Raw genomic sequence first — 18,530 nt, 5'->3', positions numbered from 1 at the left:
CAGCCTCCCACCCTTTCCTGGCCCATCGCAGCTTAAAATAAGATGAGTTTTTCTGCTTATCCAGCTCTTTGGGATGTTGTGGGTGGTTTTTCCTCTCTTGGCGCAGGAGACGCTGCCGGGTGAGGGAGGTTTTTCGTCACCCAGACATTTTAGGGCCACACCACCGGTTCCTGCGGATGGCGAAGCTGCCGCTGCTCCCCGGGGGCGGCCGAGGGCTTTGCTCCGCCGAGGCCCAGCTCCAGCTGCTGTTTTTCTTTCTCTTTTTATTTTTCTTTCTACGAGCTTTTCCCATTGGGCCCCTCACTCCAAAAAGGCCATTGAATGACTCGAGCGTGTCCAGAGAAGGGCAACGGAGCTGGTGCAGGGTCTGGAGCACAGGTCTGATGGGGAGCGGCTGAGGGAACTGGGGGGGTTTAGTCTGGAGAAGAGGAGGCTGAGGAGAGACCTCATGGCCCTCTGCAACTCCCTGAAAGGAGGGTGCAGAGAGGGGGGATGAGTCTCTTTAACCAAGTAACAAGCAATAGGACAAGAGGGAATGGCCTCAAGCTGCGCCAGGGCAGGGTCAGACTGGCTCTTAGGAAGGATTTCTTTGCAGAAGGGGCTGTTGGGCGTTGGAATGGGCTGCCCAGGGCAGGGGGGCAGTCCCCATCCCTGGAGGGGTTGAAGAGTCGGGTTGAGCCAGCGCTGAAGGATCTGGTGGAGTTGGGAACGGTCAGTGCTGGGTTAACGGTTGGACCAGATGATCTTCAAGGTCCCTTCCAACCAAGATGATTCTGAGCTGCACCATGTCTGGTGTCTGAAGCATCCGGCCCCTCAATTGGTCCCGCACCCTCCTCCTGGTGACTCTGTGGGGTGACGGGTGCGAGGTGACGTCCCGGGACCCCATTTAAGGGACATGCCGTGCTACCACACATCCTTACGCCAGACGATGCATCAGTACTTGTCTCTCATTAGCTACAAACCACATGTTTACTGTTAGCGGTTGATTTTATAGCCATGAAATGACAGGATACTCTTTTACTTTCTGAAGTTATTATCTTAAATATATATTTCCCGTTATTTGCTTTCAAGCTGTCAAGACGCTTTCTTAGCTCGACACAGAGCGCTCAGAGGAGCGGGGAGATGAAATATTACAAGCAGCATCGCTTGTGCTTTCCTCCTGAAATTAGATTTAGGCAATCCCTGAGGAAATAAAAAATCATTTATTGCCACTAGGCAAAAAATCTCTTTCACTTTGTGGTTAAATGACACTGGAATTTGCAGAATCACTAGGGCTGAGAAATCCACGTGGAGGCAAAAGCCGGACAAGGGCAATTCCTTCGGATAACACTGAAAAAATTCCTGACTTGCTGGCGGGAGCGGGACGAGGGATGAACCGCGCTGTGGCCGCTCTCCTGCCAGAGCTGCTCCCGGCAGGAGCCGGGAATCGTGGGCAGAACTCGGCTGCCTGCAAATGTTTTACACCAGCTTGGAAAATAACGCGTTACTGCTCCCGCTCTTCTGCTCACGCTCTCGGTTCCCCGAACCCCCGCACGTGGCTCCTCGCCAGCCCGGGCTTGGCCGGGTCCCATCGGGAGGGGGGGAACCGCTCCACCGAACCCTCCTGCTCGGCGGCTCCCGGGTAAATGGCCCCGTAGCCCCCGTGGTGCGAGCGGCACCGGGGCGGGATGTCGTGGCCGCCGGTTCCCCGCCCGTGGGGGGTCGTGGCCGCCGGTTCCTGCCTGGGCGGTGCCGGTGGAACGGGCCGGGGGGGTCGTGGCCGCCGGTCCCCGCCCGTGGGGGGTCGTGGCCGCCGGTTCCTGCCTGGGCGGTGCCGGTGGAACGAGCCGGGGGGGTCGTGACCGCCGGTCCCCGCCCGGGAACGGAGGGGCGGAGGTTCCGCGGCGGCGCGGGGAAGGCGGCGAGGAGCGGAGCGCTGGGCGGGCGGGGGTATAGCTCAGTGGCAGAGCATTTGACTGCAGATCAAGAGGTCCCCGGTTCAAATCCGGGTGCCCCCTTCTTTTAATTTTTTTTCCCCCTTTTTTCTTTCCTTTTTATCATCTCCTCTTACCCCGAAACTAAACATCTAAAAAGGATTTTTCGCCCCAAATTATTTCCGGCGGGGGGCGGTCCGAAAGCTCTCCCCGTTGCCCGGGGCGCACCCCAGGTCCGGCCCCAGAGCGGGGCCCTGTGGGGGCCGCGGCTGCTCCCGGTGCTGCCGGTACCGTGGCGGGGGGGGGGGGGGGGCCACGTGCGCTCTCCCGCCGCCTCTAGGGGGCGCCGCAGCCAGCGTCACGTGACTTCCCGCCGCCGCCACGTGAGCCGGGCCGGCCTCGCCACGTGACATCGGGAGGGGCGGGGCAACCCCATATCCCGGCGTGCTTTGCGCGCGTCTCTTTCTCTTCCGGCGCCAAGATGTCGAAGCGAGGTGAGATGGGCTGGGGCGGGGGGGGCGGCGGTATCCGGCTCCATCCGGTGTCCCGGAACCGGGGGTGTCCGGATCGGTGCTGGGGCGGGGTCTGGCGGAGCTGGGGAGCGGCGTCAGGCTTCGGCCGGGCGCGGAGGCCGCAGCCGGTGTCACTAAGCCCCTCCCGGGGAGGCGCAGGCCGCGCTGGCTCCCCGCTGCCCGGCGGCCGTTTGCGCTCCGTCGATCGCGGTTTTAATCCTCTTGTCGACCCGCAGGACGCGGCGGTTCCTCCGGTGCGAAGTTCCGCATCTCCCTCGGTCTCCCGGTGGGAGCTGTGATCAACTGCGCCGATAACACAGGTGAGCGTGGCCGGGGCTGCCCGCTGGGGAGGAGATGGCCCTTGGAACGCAGCGGGCGAGCGGCTGTGGAACGAGTTTGTAAAAACCAGTTTTCCTTCTGAAAAGCTCTTGTTGGGTCTGTGCTTGTGGCTCAGTGAGATGTTGTGGAGCGGCTGAGGGAACTGGGGGGGTTTAGTCTGGAGAAGAGGAGGCTGAGGGGAGACCTCCTGGCCCTCTGCAACTCCCTGAAAGGAGGGTGCAGAGAGGGGGGATGAGTCTCTTGAGCCAAGGACCCAGCGGCAGGACAAGTGGGAATGGCCTCAAGCTGCGCCAGGGCAGGGTCAGACTGGCTCTTAGGAAGGATTTCTTTGCAGAAGGGGTTGTTGGGCGTTGGAATGGGCTGCCCAGGGCAGGGGGGGAGTCCCCATCCCTGGAGGGGTTGAAGAGTCGGGTTGACCCAGCGCTGAGGGATCTGGTGGAGTTGGGATCTGTCAGTGCTGGGTTGACGGTTGAACTAGATGATCTTCAAGGTCCCTTCCAACCGAGATGATTCTGTGAAAAATACCACTCCTGGGTGACGCAGCAGCCCGTGCTGTTCGCTTCAATCGGTGATTTGACAGGGGAAGCGCCTTCCCCGACAGCCCCGTTCACGCCGGTGCGTCTCTCCGCAGGTGCTAAGAACCTCTACATCATCTCCGTGAAGGGGATCAAGGGGCGCCTGAACAGGCTGCCAGCGGCTGGCGTGGGCGACATGGTGATGGCAACTGTCAAGAAGGGCAAGCCGGAGCTGAGGAAGAAGGGTGAGTGCGGAGAGGAGCGGCGAATCCCGCTGCGCCAACGGGCAGCTCCTGCCGGGAGCCTGCCCACTTCCCTTTGAGGGGCGCGGAAGCAGCCCACTCGTCCGAGGGGAGCGTGATTCCTCCCTCGAACTGATGCGGAAGGCAGGCACCGAGTCCCTGGAGCATCACCTCCACCCTTCTAAAAAGCACACGTTGGGTCTGCATGCAGTGGCTCAGCGAGTTGTCGTGGAAGGGCAGAGCAAAGGCATCACTTTTGGGTGAAGTGGCAGCTTGTGCTGTTTATTTCAATCAGTGGTGTGACATTCTGCCTTGGAAAAGGCTTTTTTTATTGTTCTGGAGGGGAAGGGAGGAGTTCTTGCTGAATATTGTCTGTGAATTAATGATATCCTTAAAAATAAAGGTGGGAAAGTGGAAAAACATTGAAATTGTCCAAGTGCAGATGCAGCTGTGTTACACAGTCAGTTTTAAGTGCCCTATTAACTCTAAACTAGTTTCTCTTTGTGAAGTGCTGCAAATATGAGATGTGGGGGAAAAAAAAAAAACCAAACACCCCAAACCTGTGCGTTGAGTTAGAACCTGCAGCAGAACTTCCTCCGGGGTATCTGTTGCTGGACTGGGAGCTTAACAGGATGTTTGTGATACTGAGCTGCTGGTTTCTCTTTGCAGTCCACCCAGCAGTGGTCATTCGGCAGCGGAAATCGTACAGGAGAAAAGACGGGGTGTTCCTCTATTTTGAAGACAACGCAGGAGTGATAGTAAATAATAAAGGTGAAATGAAAGGTACGGCCGAGGATCTGGTTGCAGTGGGCGAAAGGGGAACGCGGAGAGGGGTGGTGGGTCGGCGTTGCCAGAGGGCTGCGCTGTGAAGGGCCCAGATTCTCCTCAGACACAGGAAAAACGCAGTCGGGCTGAGATAGTGTTTGTGTAAAACGTTGCCCTGAAGAGTCTCTGCACCTACTCCGGCCTCTAATGCGCCATCGTCTTTCTCTCTTCTCCAGGCTCTGCAATCACAGGCCCTGTGGCTAAGGAGTGTGCGGATCTGTGGCCCAGGATAGCCTCCAACGCAGGAAGCATTGCATAGACGTGTTCATCTTCGCAGAGATAAAATAAAAGTCCTTGTACCAAATAAGTAGTGTCTTTCTTGCCAAAGCGCCCTCCTCTGCTGAGCAGGACGGTGTTAGAATGAGGGAGGTCGTGCTGGGAAACCTTTTTACGGAGCTCCTTGTGTGGATGGATTCAGCAGGAAAATGGGATTTGGCGTTTTTAATATCCAGTGATAACTCTGTTTTTCAGGCAGGTTCCTATGTTATTGGAAAATATCTGGAAGGGGGTTGCACTGGAATGACTTAAATCTTAGCAGTACTGACTGAATCAGTCCAATTTACGCACAGATAGAAACTGGGAGGCGTCTACAAAAGCCCTTCCGCAAGCAGCTGTCGTACAGGGGCTCTCAGAATTGTAGGTCTGGATTTTTTTTTTTTTTTTTTCCAGAATGGGCAATTTTAACTGCTTAGAGATACCGGTCTGATTCTGTGTGTGGGGAAAAGTATTGCCTGGAAAGTGATCTGTACCGTGAGCTGCAGAGTTCGTTGTGGACGGCGGGCTCTGAAGAACAGTTCTTAGGCCTTGCTGAAGACTTGCAAGGACACATCGAGCCCACTGCTGCTGGCTGAGGTGGTGGCTGAAGCACATGCCCCCACGCCCCCATCAGTGGTGAAACAGGCCCTGCGGTCACTGATTGCTAATTGCAAGTAGAAGGGGTGATCTGAACTTTTCAAGATGAAGAAAGGCTCCGAGATCCGAGTTGGAAGGTATGTCTGTGCAAAAACTCCTTGTGCTGTGTGAAGTTGTGATTTTCCTGGTGTCCTGGCTGAAGCAGAGGAAGGAATATTTGGCTGTGAACTGCAGGTCAGCTTGTCCTGAGCGAGGGCCACAGGAGGGGCAGGGAGGCTGCCTTGTACCCAGGCTCACGAGTGGAAGTGGGGGTGACTTTGTGCTGGCTGTCGTGGCCCCCAGGCTGACCCCAGCGCACACGCAGCTCCTCCCTCGGGCAGCCCCTGGTGCGGTTGGGCTTGGCTGCACGGGCCCTGGCACGAAGCTGTTCTCACAGCACACTTCAATTTCCCTCTGCTTAAAGATTTCTGATACTTCTGTGGTATTCCTGATGCTTTCCGTGCAGAGGGGCTATCGTGGAGGGTGGTGAAGGGAGCAGAGCCTCAGGGATTTTGTACCACACACAGGTAACGATGGACAAGAGCACCAGGGTCTTGCAGTGAGTTGTAAAGTGGTTTTGAACAGCTGGTTGGCCTGACATGAATCTGCAAAATATTGTGGCCTGAAAATGGTTTCTCAGACATTCCCACTGGATCCTTGGGAGCTGTGCGCTGGCAGCGGCTGGGGAGGGGAAGCTTGGAACAGGACTCACACGGACTGAAGGCCACTCTCGTTTCTACAGGCCGTTCCACGGACCCTGCGAGCGGTCGCAGCTTCTTCCCAGCAGACCTGGCACCCACGGAAGGGCCCAGTGGGTGCTCTGGCCGTCACTGCAGTGCTCCAGACCTGTGGCTGGAGCCGAGCTCTTTCTTTCTGAGCCGTCAGCATCTTTCCAGTGCGCTGGTGATGAAGGAGCTGTTCCTCAGACCTGGGGCGAGGTGCAGAGACCTGCTTACGAGTAAGGAACCACCGCTAAAATAAAAGTGTTCTCCCTTGATCTATTTTAACAGCTCGTGCTGGAGTTTTGACTTGTGAGGGATGTTTTTCTGAGGCAGGGTATGGCACAATAGTTGGATGAAACGCTTTGGGTGTTTCTTTTTGGGCATCACCTGCCTTTGGGCTGCCAGTTGTGGAAGACAGAGAGGCTGTGGGGGGTGTGGGAGGTGTCGTGGCAGGTATTTCTCTGTGAGGCCGGTTGTGCTTTCAAAGGGCAGGGCACACCCCGAGACCAAACAGAGGTGCAGCCCAGCGCCGTCAGCGGCGTGTTGAAGACAGTGTTTCAGTGTTCGTTCTTCTCCACAATGGGATGATTTAGAGAAGGATAATTGGGAATTCATGAGCTTGGCTACCAGGAGCCTGGTTGTAAGTGTGGTGAGAGAGGTGGGGAGGGGTTTAAGGTGACCCGAGGGGTAATGCCAGGGCCGTTGTGTGCGAGAGGCAGCGCAGCAGGAGCGGTGAGTGCAGGTGGTGGAATGCAGCAGAGCCGCCTCGTCCGTGGCCACAAGCAGCCGTACCTGGGAGTGTTGCCCAGGTGGGGGTATAGCTCAGGGGTAGAGCATTTGACTGCAGATCAAGAGGTCCCCGGTTCAAATCCGGGTGCCCCCTCCCCTTTTCCTTCTTTTTCTCCAGAAAACATTGCTTTGGAGCTCTTTATTTCAATGCTTTTCCCATAACCTGTCTGCAGGCTCCAACCTCTGTCTGATCAGGTGCTGGCCAGAGATAAAGCAGCAGATTCCCACGAGAGAAGAGGAGAATCAGGGAGGAGTTTGCGAGGAAAGAGATAAGTATTTCATGAGAAGCTGCTTTTTGTCCTGGGATAAATTTGGAGGGGTTTGATGTGAGACAATTAGCCAGGAGATTTCTGCTGGACAGTTGTGTGGCAGCAGGGGGTATAGCTCAGGGGTAGAGCATTTGACTGCAGATCAAGAGGTCCCCGGTTCAAATCCGGGTGCCCCCTCCCTTTTCCTTCTTTTCTTGGGATTTTGGGGTGCTTGTTCACTGCAAGGCTAACTGGTAAGATCAGCTCAGCTCCCTCTCCTAATAATTCCTTTTCACATTACAGTTGGAGCTGGAAAGCGTGGGAAAAATGTCCAAGACTGAGGCAGTTGCTGTGTCAAGTCACAGTGTGCTGAAAGAGAACGGAGTGAAACTGGGGGAGGAACGGGAGAGGTGGCTGGAGAGGAACGGGGCCAAGGTCGTCTGGTGCGTGAAGTAGAGAGGCAGCGTCTGTCTCCGGTGCTGGAGTGCCGTGACGCAAGGTCTTTGGTGCTGTCGCGTTTCAGTCTTGTGATTTCTGCAGCAGGATTTGATTCCTACAGGAAAGAGAGGCCAGAGGCTGGGGAAGGACACACTTTCCATGTTGTTCGGCGAGTGGGCAGGTGTGTGCAGGGGGTATAGCTCAGTGGTAGAGCATTTGACTGCAGATCAAGAGGTCCCTGGTTCAACTCCAGGTGCCCCCTCTTTTCTTCTCCTTCAACCCTTCTTTTGCCAGAATTTCTCACAGGAAGATGACGGAGAGCTCCTCTTGGGTCTCCTGGGCTTGTGCTGTGCAGTGATCGTTGGTTTCTGAGCTCCAATACTCAAGATCCCGAGCTCCTGGCTATAAGGAAACTGCAGGGGTTGTGCACTGAGTAACTACTCACTGTCTGTGTGTACTTGTCTCTTTTCTGATTCTGTGTAGTTAATTCCCTGCAGAGCCTTTGGCAGGCACATTAAGGTGTGTGGTGGGCTGTCAAGTAAGAGAATCTAACCAGTGGGCATAAAAACTTGTCTGTCTTGGAGAAATGTTTTTAAAATGTCCTTGTGAAGGCTTCGTGCGTGGGGGGTATAGCTCAGTGGTAGAGCATTTGACTGCAGATCAAGAGGTCCCTGGTTCAACTCCAGGTGCCCCCTCTTTTCTTCTCCTTCAACCCTTCTCTGCCAGAATTTCTTACAGGAAGATGATGGAGAGCTCCTCTTGGGTCTCCTGGGCTTGTGCTGTGCAGTGAATGCTGGTTTCTGAGCTCCAGTACTCAAGGTCCTGAGCCCCTGACTATAAGGAAGCTGCAGGGGTTGTGCCCTGTGAGAGAAACATCTTCCTGACTGTGTGTACTTTTCTCTGCAGTCGTTATATTTATCATAATTTATCATATTTAACTGCTTGTACCCCCTTTGGCAGGCACATTAAGGTGTGCGGTGGGCTGTCAAGTAAGGGAATGTAACCAGTGGGCATAAAAACTTGTGTGTCTTGGAGAAATGTTTTTAAAACATCCTTGTGAAGGCTTCGTGCGTGGGGGGTATAGCTCAGTGGTAGAGCATTTGACTGCAGATCAAGAGGTCCCTGGTTCAACTCCAGGTGCCCCCTCTTTTCTTCTCCTTCAACCCTTCTTTTGCCAGAATTTCTTACAGGAAGATGATGGAGAGCTCCTCTTGGGTCTCCTGGGCTTGTGCTGTGCAGTGAACGCTGGTTTCTGAGCTCCGTTATTCAACGTCCTGAGCCCAACTATAAGGAAACTGCAGGGGTTGTGCACTGAGTAACTACTCACTGTCTGTGTGTACTTGTCTCTGTTTGTGATTCTGTGTAGTAATTCTCTGCAGAGCCTTTGGCAGGCACATTAAGGTGTGCAGTGGGCTGTCAAATAAGAGAGTCTGCCCAGTCCTTGCAGCACCTTGTCCCTCTTGGATTAATGTTTTTAAAATGTCCTTGGGAAGGCCCCACGTGCAGGGGGTATAGCTCAGTGGTAGAGCATTTGACTGCAGATCAAGAGGTCCCTGGTTCAACTCCAGGTGCCCCCTTTGGGTTGTGCTTTTGCCAGGAAAAGCCTGGGGAGCATTCCAGTTTTGGATCTGCTGTGTGCAGAAGGCGGGTCTCTGAACTTGAGTATTCAAGATACTGAGCACTTGATGAAACACTTCCTGTGAAAATCAGTATCTGTGCCAGTAACGAAGCAAAGACCTAATGTTGGTTGCTTGGCTGTTGCAGTAGTTGTTTTGATCCATGAGGAAACTGCCGGGGCTCTAGTTTGTGTGTGTAATTAGACCCTGTCTGAGTAATTTGTCTCCAGATTGTGTGCAGCGACTTTCTGTGCAGAGTTTTGCTTGTACATGAGTGTGCCAGAGAGGGTGTTGTCATGTGGCACAGAATCGGAGCTATGTATGAAGATTTTTATTGCTCCTTCCATGAGTATTAACCCAGGGGGTATAGCTCAGTGGTAGAGCATTTGACTGCAGATCAAGAGGTCCCTGGTTCAACTCCAGGTGCCCCCTCTTTTCTTCTCCTTCAACCCTTCTTTTGCCAGAATTTCTCACAGGAAGATGACGGAGAGCTCCTCTTGGGTCTCCTGGACTTGTGCTGTGCAGTGATCGTTGGTTTCTGAGCTCCAATACTCAAGATCCCGAGCTCCTGGCTATAAGGAAACTGCAGGGGTTGTGCACTGAGTAACTACTCACTGTCTGTGTGTACTTGTCTCTTTTCTGATTCTGTGTAGTTAATTCCCTGCAGAGCCTTTGGCAGGCACATTAAGGTGTGCGGTGGGCTGTCAAGTAAGAGAATCTAACCAGTGGGCATAAAAACTTGTCTGTCTTGGAGAAATGTTTTTAAAATGTCCTTGTGAAGGCTTCGTGCGTGGGGGGTATAGCTCAGTGGTAGAGCATTTGACTGCAGATCAAGAGGTCCCTGGTTCAACTCCAGGTGCCCCCTCTTTTCTTCTCCTTCAACCCTTCTCTGCCAGAATTTCTTACAGGAAGATGATGGAGAGCTCCTCTTGGGTCTCCTGGGCTTGTGCTGTGCAGTGAACGCTGGTTTCTGAGCTCCGTTATTCAACGTCCTGAGCCCCTGACTATAAGGAAACCGGAGGGGTTGTGCACTGAGTAACTACTCACTGTCTGTGTGTACTTGTCTCTGTAGTTGTTACATTTATCATAATTTATCATATTTAACTGCTTGTACCCCCTTTGGCAGGCACATTAAGGTGTGTGGTGGGCTGTCAAGTAAGGGAATGTAACCAGTGGGCATAAAAACTTGTCTGTCTTGGAGAAATGTTTTTAAAACGTCCTTGTGAAGGCTTCGTGCGTGGGGGGTATAGCTCAGTGGTAGAGCATTTGACTGCAGATCAAGAGGTCCCTGGTTCAACTCCAGGTGCCCCCTTCTTTAGCTGCTTTTTCACCCTTTTTTTCCTCAAATCTCCTCACAGTAGACTGCGAAGCGACTTTCTTACCCCTCTGAGGTCTTGGAAATCACTCGGTGATCTTTTGCCAAGCGTGAAATCAGACTTTGACGTTTTTCTGTCTCTTCTCTGAAGTACTGCACGTACGCACAAATAAGGTGGCTCAGGTGAGTTGCTGCTGGTCTAGTTTTTCCTGTTTGAGTACTTAATTTAAACAGTAGACATGTGTATAAACAGTATTTAAACTGTAACTGTGTATAATAATGTCTTTCTAGAAGTGAAGATCTCTCCAAATGTTTTCCGCAGGGAGCTGGGATGGATGATCAGTCTGTGGTCAGGTTGCTGAGGTGAGATGTAGCGCTCTCGGGCCCGCCCGGGGCTCGAACTCCGCACCTCTGGCCCCGCAGGCAGACGCTCTGCCCCTGAGCCGCGTCCCCGGCGCGGGGCGCTCGGGGGAGGGTCTTGGGCGCGACGCGATGGCTCCGGGGCAACGCGCCGGGCTGGGAACGGGGAGGTCACCGGTTCTAAGCCCGTCCCCGTCCGCCGCCAGAAACCACGGAACCACCCAGCGCTTGCGACAGTCGCACTTGTGCGACTGCGCGGGAGAACTTTCGCTCAGGAGCACCCGAATTCCAGCGCTGCAGCCCCCGGGGCCTCGGCCACTGAGGGGGACAGGACCGACACCAGGCCCTGCCTGGACGGGACCGGCGGCGCTCGGGGCTCCACACCCGCAGGGACCGGGCAGCCTCGCCGACTCCCCGCCGTTCAACCCGCTCCGCTACCCGGGGAGCTCCCGCTGGGTCTTCCAGATCGCTCCATTTCCCCACCGCACGGCGCCGGGAGGCGCGGCGGGGCCGGCTCAGCTCCGCCGCCATCTTACCGGCTGCCCTCGGCGCCGCGGCGGAAGTGACGACACTGAGACGCGCCGCGCGTAGCGGGCGCGCCGTGATGACGCAGCTCGGGGCCCGGTAGCCGCGGCGGAAGCGCGCGCTCGCCCGACCGACCGCCGCGATGGGGGGAGGCGACCTGGTGAGGAGGGTCCCGAGCCCGGAGGGGGCCGAGAGGGGCCGGGAGTCTTCCCCCGGGTCTGCGGGGGGCGGCCGGGGCTCGGGCGGGCGGGCGACGGGGCCGGGACGCGCGGCTTCGCCGGGGCCTGCGGCCGTTCGCCGCCGGTCGCAGCGGGTCTCGGCGCGGTGGGAACGAGCGGGTGGCGTTCTGCGGGCCTCGACCTCGCGGTGGAAGGGCTGCGGGCGAGCGTGACTCGGAGCGGGCCCTTCCCCGCGGCCAGCGGCGGGGGAAGGTGGCCCTTTAATTAACGGGCCCGGTCTGTTATCCCCCCTCCTGCAGAACCTGAAGAAGAGCTGGCACCCCCAGACCCTGCGCAATGTGGAGAAGGTGTGGAAAGCCGAGCAGAAACATGAGGCCGAGCGGAAGAAGATTGAAGAGCTGCAGCGGGAGCTGCAGGAGGAGCGAGCACGTGAGGAGATGCAGCGATACGCCGAGGACATGGGCACCGTCAGGTGAGGTGGTGCTGGTACCCCCCCGCCAGATTTGGGGTAACGAGCCCTGGCCATCCTCGGGGGGCCGATGAGGTGTGGGTGCTCTTGGTGCCCCTGATCGAGCCATGGATTTACTGTCTCTGATGATAAAATGTTTCCACTCACCTTCATAAGCTAGTGCCTTAAAATGTAATTTCAGAGCTGTGAGAAGGAAAATAAGACGGTCTTGTTTTCAACAGGAAAAGAGAAGAGAAGTTGGAGTGGATGTACCAGGGTCCTGGAGGCATGGTGAACAGAGAGGAATATCTTATGGGTCGCCCTGTGGACAAATACGTCTTTGAGAAGACAGAAGACAAGGATGCAGGCTGTTCCAATGAGACAGGGCTTCTCCCAGGCTCCATTTTTGCCAAGACAGGTGCCAATTCTGTCCTAGATATGGCAAACAAAATCCGGGAGGATCCGCTTTTCATGATAAGGTACTAAACGTGGAGCTGAGAGCAGTAGTAGAGGAGGCAGAGCATCAATATTAGTAACTCGCTCAGAGCCATCTTATTTCTCTTTGTAAAGACCACTGTTGTGCCTGTTCCTCAAAGCTGAGTCTGCCTGTTTGTGAGCTCTAGGCTGTAGGTGGCAGTCCTGGCCGCAGAGAGGTCACCGGCCACTTACACGACTGGTAGGATTTTGATTGTGTGTTTTAGACACGGCAGTATAATCTCAAATAACGTATTTGAGTCAGTTTGCTGCTTTGGGATAATTTTGCTGACTTGATTTCAAATCTAAGATTTTGTCATCTGAATGAGCTGATGATCATCATATAGATCATCAAGCTGTAAGGTGGAAAAGATATAAATGCAAAGATTTTTATTCTGCATTGATTCATCTCTACCAGCTTAACTCACCCTTTATGTGAATAAATATATCCGGTCTGCTCTGAGAGCATTGTAGGCAGATTGATGGTAACATTTTTATTTACCCTACTAGTTGCACTCTTAAGTGGTGAAGAAATGGACACACTCCTAAATTGGATTTACTTTGCTGGATGTACAAAACATGCCTGTTTTCCTGCTTTATATATTTTTAGAGCTTGCAGTTGATTGGTATCTTTCATGAAAGTATGATCTTTTCAGTTGTCTGAAAATACTAATAATTTTTTTTTCCTGCTTTAGAAAGAGGGAGGAGGAAAAGAAGAGAGAAGTTTTGAATAATCCTGTTAAAATGAAGAAAATCAAAGAATTGGTAGGTGTATCTCAGTGCTCCTTTACAGACTCAAAGCACAGAATACCTGGCACCAAGGGGAGGATTATAGGTCAGAATTAGTATTGTTTAGGATAAGAAGCTGAGTTCTGTTTCCTGATTCTTTCACAGAAAAACATAAATTCACCTTTCTATAAATCCTGAGCAAGGTTCCTAATCAGTCTCGCAGCAGGAATTACTTTCTCTTCCTTTCAAATTCAGTGTTATTTTACTCCTCTTGCTCTTCTGGTGTGCTTTTTTTTTAGCTAGTGGTTAATGGTTGGTTTAGTACAACAGGGTGGTTGCAGACATGGGATTTGACACACACCGATACCAGACTGACACCAGGGAAGACTCCATTAAGCTCTTTAGTTTTGAGAGAGGACCTTGTTAAAGGGTTTAGGTTTTGTTCCAGGAGCCTTTCCGTGGAGAACTCTGTTACTTTGTGTTGTGATCCTGACTGCCCAAGTGTAGAGACAGTGATTATTCCTAATGAAATGGTGTCTTGCTTTATAGCTGCAGAACAGTTTAGATAAAAAAGAGAAAAAGAAGAAGAAAGAGAAGAAGAAGAAGCACAAGAAACATCGGCATCGCAGCTCTAGCAGTGAAAGTGACAGCAGTGATGAGGAGCGAAACAAAAATAAGTATGTTTTGAGGTTTTGTAGTAAAACCACCACGTTTTCTGGTTAATTTGGTTTGTTTTCATGTCTTTCTAATCCTGTCTGAGTTTTATCTTTCCAATTAATGCTTTTAATTTGCCTAAATGTTTCTATATGTTACTTCATTGGTTTTGCATCATTAAATTACTTTTATGACATTTTAATGTTAAAAAAATATTGTATTCTTGAATTTCATCTGCTTCAAAAGTACTGTTCTGTTTTCTCTTTAGGTCTCAGAAGAGGATGAACAGTTCCTCCTGGAAACCTGCTCCTTTCAAAGTGTCAGGATATGGCTTGCAAGTAAGTACGTGTGTTTCGCACAGCTCTTCCAGCAGCAAGTGCTCTGAGTGAGGGAAGAACAAGAATTTTGGCAGTTTGTGGTGAGACTGCTTCACCAGCTAGAAGAGGATGATGAGGGGGACATGCTATAAGAAAGTTCATATTCAATTTGGAGTCATCTAAGCCTTGAAACTAAAGTTGTTCAGATCCTGGTAGGACTTTTGTCTACTCTGAATTCAAGTTAAGCTGTAGTTAGTTTCTCTTCACAGTTACCCATCTGTTCAGATATGCTGCTTGACTGTCTGGGCAGATTAGCTTCACTGAACATGATAAATAATCTTTTTAGACACAGGTGTTGATAAGAAGCTAGGAAGTGAGATAAGTTAAATGCAAACCACAACGTACGCTCCTTCCTGCACTTAGCTTAGTCTGAGGTCTCCTCTGTGGCCTTATGTTGTTGTTGTTGTGCTCTTCCAGGAGGTCTCTCCTTAAAAGACACTTTTGAATTCCAGGTTAGAGACCCTGACCAGAGCCACAGGTCTCGGAACTCTCCAGCTGGCGGCCAGGAGAGGGCCCCTCACAAGCACCGGGATCGCTCCAGGTCCAGGAGCCAGTCCCGCTCTCCTCAGAGACACTCTAGCAAGAGGAACTCGGAACAGTCGGGGTGCAGGGGGTCACGATCTCCTTCCAGACACAGTAAACAGTGAGTGTGACTAACCTGGATGATGTAAACCTGGGGCTGCTGGGGCAGGAGTTCTCTAGAATCAAAATCCCTCTTAGTCATCTGTCACTTCAGTCTTCTGGCCACGTTGTTGCTCAGTTCTGGCTGTAAAGACAGGAGCTGTGCGGTTGTACAAGAGTGCAGAAGCACACAGGTTAGCTCCTGGAGGGGTCACGCTGTCTGCAGTCGCTCTCTTCATCTGGGAATGTACCCTCCTAGGCACACCCTTTAGGTATTGCTTGTGCCTGTGCTTTATTTGGGCTACCGAGTCTCTTTTAAAGGTATTTATAATTGTTGGATTATGTTTACTAAATGCTGATAAAATCAAGTACCAGGTATTTATTGTTTGCTGGTGAAATAATTAAAACTGGGTAAAAATAGATGGAAACTTGCAGTGTATTAAGGGTGATTAGGATTTCTTTTCAAAGTGGACAGGTGACAGTCCTGCAGTTATGGGAGATGTCTTGTTTTTGAATGTCTACAAAAAATCCAGGGAAAGTTTAGAGGTGTGATTATGTTCATCTGTCCTAATAAAAGGTGTTTCTGGGTTACAGACATAGCAATCGGGAGGAGAAGGGGAGAGCTAGGAGCCCCTCCCCTAAAAAGAGCTATCGACGACAGCATACTCCAGGTTACACGAGGTAAGCAAGATCTCGTTCCTCTGCTTTTGGGTGGAAGTTGCCCTGGTGATTGTGAAACAGCTGGGTGTCATCTGTGAACCGAATTTTATTCTGTTGGCTAAACCAGATTGGATCGAATGTCCAGAAAGTTGGACACGCAGTCCTAAAGTGCTTGGTTTGGTGCTTTTGAGCTTGATGGTTAGTTAACACCTTGGACAGCTTCCCAAACCAATTCACATGGTTGCTGGTTCTCCGCGTGTCACGCATTGCTGTGCAAGGCAGTAATGTGAAGTCAGTCTTTGTCCCGTGGACTGTTAATTAGAAGCATTCGGTTTCACTGTCATCAGGGAAATACGACCTTGACAGCATCGTCTTACCAGTCGATTAAAACCAAGAAAGCTGAAAAGAGGGAGAAAACAGACTCTTGCTGGGGGTGTGGTAAAGCAGAACATTTAGACATGTACTTACAAGCTCTGCTGATTGGCTACTAAAGAAAAAACCCTGTTAAACACCCCTAATTTTGGGGATTGTAAATCGTCTTAAAGAACGGAAAGCAAGAAGGGGGTGGGGCCCAGCGTGCTATTGATTCACAACAGCGCTGTTTTCCACACAAATAGAAAGATCTCTCCAGAGGAACTAGAGCGTAAACGCCAGGAAATGATGGAAAACGCCAAGTGGCGGGAAGAGGAGAGAGCAAACAACCTCAGGAAACACCGAAAGGAGGAGGAGCTGGAGCGAGAACTGGAGAAACTCGACTCCCGAGATGGGAAGTTTTTCAAGTGAGCGTCTTCTATTATCTGCTTTTTCGTTCAAGGGAAACACAGGCCACAGCTGAGGAGTGAGCGATGGCCTCCACGTTCGAGATGTTTCAGATTATGGTATAAGATCCATCTCTGCTGTGTTTTACAGTAGAACTAGTGACATCTACTGTTCCCAAATTCTCTTTTTAACCCCAAAAATAGCTATTTCTGCAATGGCTTTGGTAGTCAGGCTTGGGAATGGGTAACCAGTTATTTTTTTGCCAACCTGTAGAAGTGACTACTAGTGTTTTACATGCAGATATGAAAAAGCTCTCTATTTTTAGGAGCTTGCAACAGTTTTAGGCCTGCAAGTCCACTGAGAGTCTGTGTGCCAAGAGCTTGTGGGACTGAAACCTGTGCTCAACATAAATAAGACCATTTCTAAACACAGGTGGTAACTTAGAGTCCCTTGTGCAGGTGACAGGCAAAGGAAATTGGAGCAGCACAAGGCCTCCCAGAAAGCGCAGGGCTGTGTGAGAAAGATCCTGTGGCAGTGTTACGTGTTTGGGAGTCGCTGCAGCATAGTGTTGTCCACCTATGAATTAATCGGAGGAGAACGTATACTTAATTCCTGAAGCTGCCCAGAGCTGGGATCATGTAAGGGTGCCTTAAAATCACGATAGATTTTCTCCATGAGCAAAATCTCTTGTGGACAGAGATATTTGTGTGTTTCCCTGTGCAGAAGCAACCGGTTGAGCTAAAAAACTTTGTGTTTATTGGCACGTTGTTTGAAGGGGGAGATGGGCAGGAGGAGATTGTTCAGAAAAGCACAGCAGTGTGATCTGAAGCAGTGAAAGAAAGCGAGTGGTCGCAAGGATCCCTTCTCTCTCCCGCAGCTAACACAGTTAGCTCTGGCGTTCAGGCTCCCAGAGGACTGCTGCCCTCAGTTCAGGAACACATTGCTTTTCCCTCGTTTGCTTCACAGAAAGCAACCAAGTCCCCTGTGACGGATGCATTTGTAATTAACAGTTAGTTATATTTGGAAGACGGAGGAGACTTGAGAGCTACTGAAAATATATTTCTGAGCACTGACCTTAAATAAGGCATTGAATCTGTTACAAGCCAGACTGAAAGGTATTCAGTTCTTTCTGCGCAGACTTTAATAGGAAATAATTTGCTGTTTTCTGTGTTAGATTGAGGTAGAAGAGTTGGGGATGGTGAATCCTGCTAGAAGTGGTGTAATATTTGGAAAGAGATTCTGATTTCTCTCTTTGGTTCAATTTTCTGCAGTCGCTTAAAACTAGAGAGTGCATCTACTTCCACCCTAGAAGATCGGGTGAAACGCAATATCCACTCCCTTCAGAGAACCCCCGCTGCCTTGGAAAAAAACTTTATGCAGAGATGAAACTTGTTCTTCCTCTGCTCCTGTGCAGAAGTTAAATGGACACTTATTCCCAAAGGTGAGAGACCTCCAGCACAGACTCGCTGCTCTCTGCAGGAACAGTTGCTGTCTCCCAAAGAGGCGCTGAATTTCGGTCCTGCAGCGTGTTCTGGACTTCGGGCCTTGTGAATACGTTTGTAATGAGTATGACCTTGCAAGCAAACCTTTGTTAGAGAGCTCGTGAGCCTTTGTATTCTATTTTTAACACATTGCCAGATCTTTTCCTTCTCTCTCCACCTTGCCTGGTATTTTTGTGTATTGTTATTATCAAATTATACCAGGTGGTGACTGCTTTCTACGTTGGGCAGATTGTCCAAGCTCTTTATAGGACAGAGCAAAAGACCTATTTTTGTTAGTCCTTAAAAAGCGTAACAGAACAAATTCACATGTGAGTTAATTTCGTGGGATTTGATAAAGCTACATGAGTAACAGACAAAATCCTGTTCAATGCTGTCACCGTTTCAGGTTTGGGTTTGGAGGGTGATGTTAGACGAGTCTGCAAAATACCTGTAGCCGTTATTTGATCGCTCACAGATTTGAATGGTTTGACCCAAAGGAAGCTGCTTTGAAGGGAAAGGAAATGAGCAGAGCTGATACAGCAAATATATCTCTGGGATTTTGTAATGTAAGTAATGTGTATTTGTACAGCAGTGTAGATCTCTTTTTTTTTAAAAAAAAAAAATATTAAGAAACTTTACTGTCATTTTTAAACGTTCTTTGTGGCTTTTGGGCCTGGGAGGGGCTTCCTGTCGAAGGGGAGGTTTTGTGACCGGCCGTAGCAGCCCCTGGGCGGGTTGACCCGGGCCCCGGGAGGGCTCTGCGGGGGTCCCCGCGCCGCCGGGGCCCCTCTGCTGGCCCTTTAAGCGGCGGCCTGTGACGTGTGTACAGTCCATTCATAATTCCAGGCGCCTCGCTGCTTATTGGCCCGTTGAGAGCGGGGCGTGGCCCGGCCGGTTA

The 18,530-nt window shown here is 51.5% G+C and overlaps 2 protein-coding genes and 11 non-coding genes across 14 annotated transcripts; all 13 read left to right on the top strand.

The window, feature by feature from the left end:
* The first annotated feature begins 1,925 nt into the window (after positions 1–1,925).
* On the top strand, positions 1,926–1,997 carry TRNAC-GCA (transfer RNA cysteine (anticodon GCA)). Its single transcript has one exon. It is a non-coding gene; the product is annotated as a tRNA-Cys (tRNA).
* Positions 1,998–2,290: 293 nt separating this feature from the next.
* On the top strand, positions 2,291–4,653 carry RPL23 (ribosomal protein L23). The gene is made up of 5 exons (XM_074892166.1): positions 2,291–2,407; positions 2,662–2,745; positions 3,396–3,524; positions 4,191–4,304; positions 4,523–4,653. The coding sequence occupies exons 1-5, from the start codon at positions 2,395–2,397 to the stop codon at positions 4,603–4,605; spliced, it is 423 nt and encodes a 140-aa protein (XP_074748267.1). The 5' UTR covers positions 2,291–2,394; the 3' UTR covers positions 4,606–4,653.
* Positions 3,697–3,829, top strand: LOC141953733 (small nucleolar RNA SNORA21). The gene has a single exon (XR_012631984.1). It is a non-coding gene; the product is annotated as a small nucleolar RNA SNORA21 (small nucleolar RNA).
* A 2,117-nt stretch (positions 4,654–6,770) lies between the features above and the next one.
* TRNAC-GCA (transfer RNA cysteine (anticodon GCA)) lies at positions 6,771–6,842 on the top strand. Its single transcript has one exon. It is a non-coding gene; the product is annotated as a tRNA-Cys (tRNA).
* A 280-nt stretch (positions 6,843–7,122) lies between these two features.
* TRNAC-GCA (transfer RNA cysteine (anticodon GCA)) lies at positions 7,123–7,194 on the top strand. The gene has a single exon. It is a non-coding gene; the product is annotated as a tRNA-Cys (tRNA).
* Positions 7,195–7,624: 430 nt separating this feature from the next.
* TRNAC-GCA (transfer RNA cysteine (anticodon GCA)) lies at positions 7,625–7,696 on the top strand. Its single transcript has one exon. It is a non-coding gene; the product is annotated as a tRNA-Cys (tRNA).
* A 361-nt stretch (positions 7,697–8,057) lies between these two features.
* Positions 8,058–8,129, top strand: TRNAC-GCA (transfer RNA cysteine (anticodon GCA)). Its single transcript has one exon. It is a non-coding gene; the product is annotated as a tRNA-Cys (tRNA).
* A 379-nt stretch (positions 8,130–8,508) lies between these two features.
* TRNAC-GCA (transfer RNA cysteine (anticodon GCA)) lies at positions 8,509–8,580 on the top strand. Its single transcript has one exon. It is a non-coding gene; the product is annotated as a tRNA-Cys (tRNA).
* A 359-nt stretch (positions 8,581–8,939) lies between these two features.
* TRNAC-GCA (transfer RNA cysteine (anticodon GCA)) lies at positions 8,940–9,011 on the top strand. Its single transcript has one exon. It is a non-coding gene; the product is annotated as a tRNA-Cys (tRNA).
* A 399-nt stretch (positions 9,012–9,410) lies between these two features.
* On the top strand, positions 9,411–9,482 carry TRNAC-GCA (transfer RNA cysteine (anticodon GCA)). The gene has a single exon. It is a non-coding gene; the product is annotated as a tRNA-Cys (tRNA).
* Positions 9,483–9,843: 361 nt separating this feature from the next.
* On the top strand, positions 9,844–9,915 carry TRNAC-GCA (transfer RNA cysteine (anticodon GCA)). The gene has a single exon. It is a non-coding gene; the product is annotated as a tRNA-Cys (tRNA).
* Positions 9,916–10,290: 375 nt separating this feature from the next.
* TRNAC-GCA (transfer RNA cysteine (anticodon GCA)) lies at positions 10,291–10,362 on the top strand. The gene has a single exon. It is a non-coding gene; the product is annotated as a tRNA-Cys (tRNA).
* Positions 10,363–11,312: 950 nt separating this feature from the next.
* CWC25 (CWC25 spliceosome associated protein homolog) lies at positions 11,313–18,276 on the top strand. 2 transcript variants are annotated; one of them, XR_012631922.1, is made up of 11 exons: positions 11,313–11,410; positions 11,729–11,901; positions 12,120–12,356; positions 13,047–13,116; positions 13,630–13,757; positions 14,003–14,072; positions 14,564–14,754; positions 15,327–15,413; positions 16,010–16,171; positions 17,423–17,592; positions 18,039–18,276. XR_012631922.1 is itself a non-coding variant. In XM_074892117.1 (10 exons), exons 1-10 carry the CDS (start codon positions 11,393–11,395, stop codon positions 17,535–17,537), a joined length of 1,251 nt encoding a protein of 416 aa, XP_074748218.1. In that variant the 5' UTR covers positions 11,313–11,392; the 3' UTR covers positions 17,538–18,276. The 2 variants fall into 2 exon arrangements, 1 of the variants encoding a protein (XP_074748218.1); XM_074892117.1 differs by having other exon boundaries at positions 17,423–18,276.
* The last annotated feature ends 254 nt before the right edge of the window (positions 18,277–18,530 follow it).

Source organism: Strix uralensis, chromosome 22 (assembly GCF_047716275.1).
Source record: "Strix uralensis isolate ZFMK-TIS-50842 chromosome 22, bStrUra1, whole genome shotgun sequence".
Taxonomy (NCBI): Eukaryota; Metazoa; Chordata; class Aves; order Strigiformes; family Strigidae; genus Strix; species Strix uralensis.
This window is presented reverse-complemented; position numbering and strand designations above follow the sequence as displayed.

Coding starts and splice junctions, on each gene's coding strand:
- RPL23 (XM_074892166.1), top strand. Junction 2,746..3,395: donor CAACTGCGCCGATAACACAG/GTGAGCGTGGCC, acceptor GTCTCTCCGCAG/GTGCTAAGAACCTCTACATC. Junction 3,525..4,190: donor GCCGGAGCTGAGGAAGAAGG/GTGAGTGCGGAG, acceptor TTCTCTTTGCAG/TCCACCCAGCAGTGGTCATT.
- CWC25 (XM_074892117.1), top strand. Junction 14,755..15,326: donor CCTTCCAGACACAGTAAACA/GTGAGTGTGACT, acceptor TCTGGGTTACAG/ACATAGCAATCGGGAGGAGA. Junction 16,172..17,422: donor CGAGATGGGAAGTTTTTCAA/GTGAGCGTCTTC, acceptor AATTTTCTGCAG/TCGCTTAAAACTAGAGAGTG.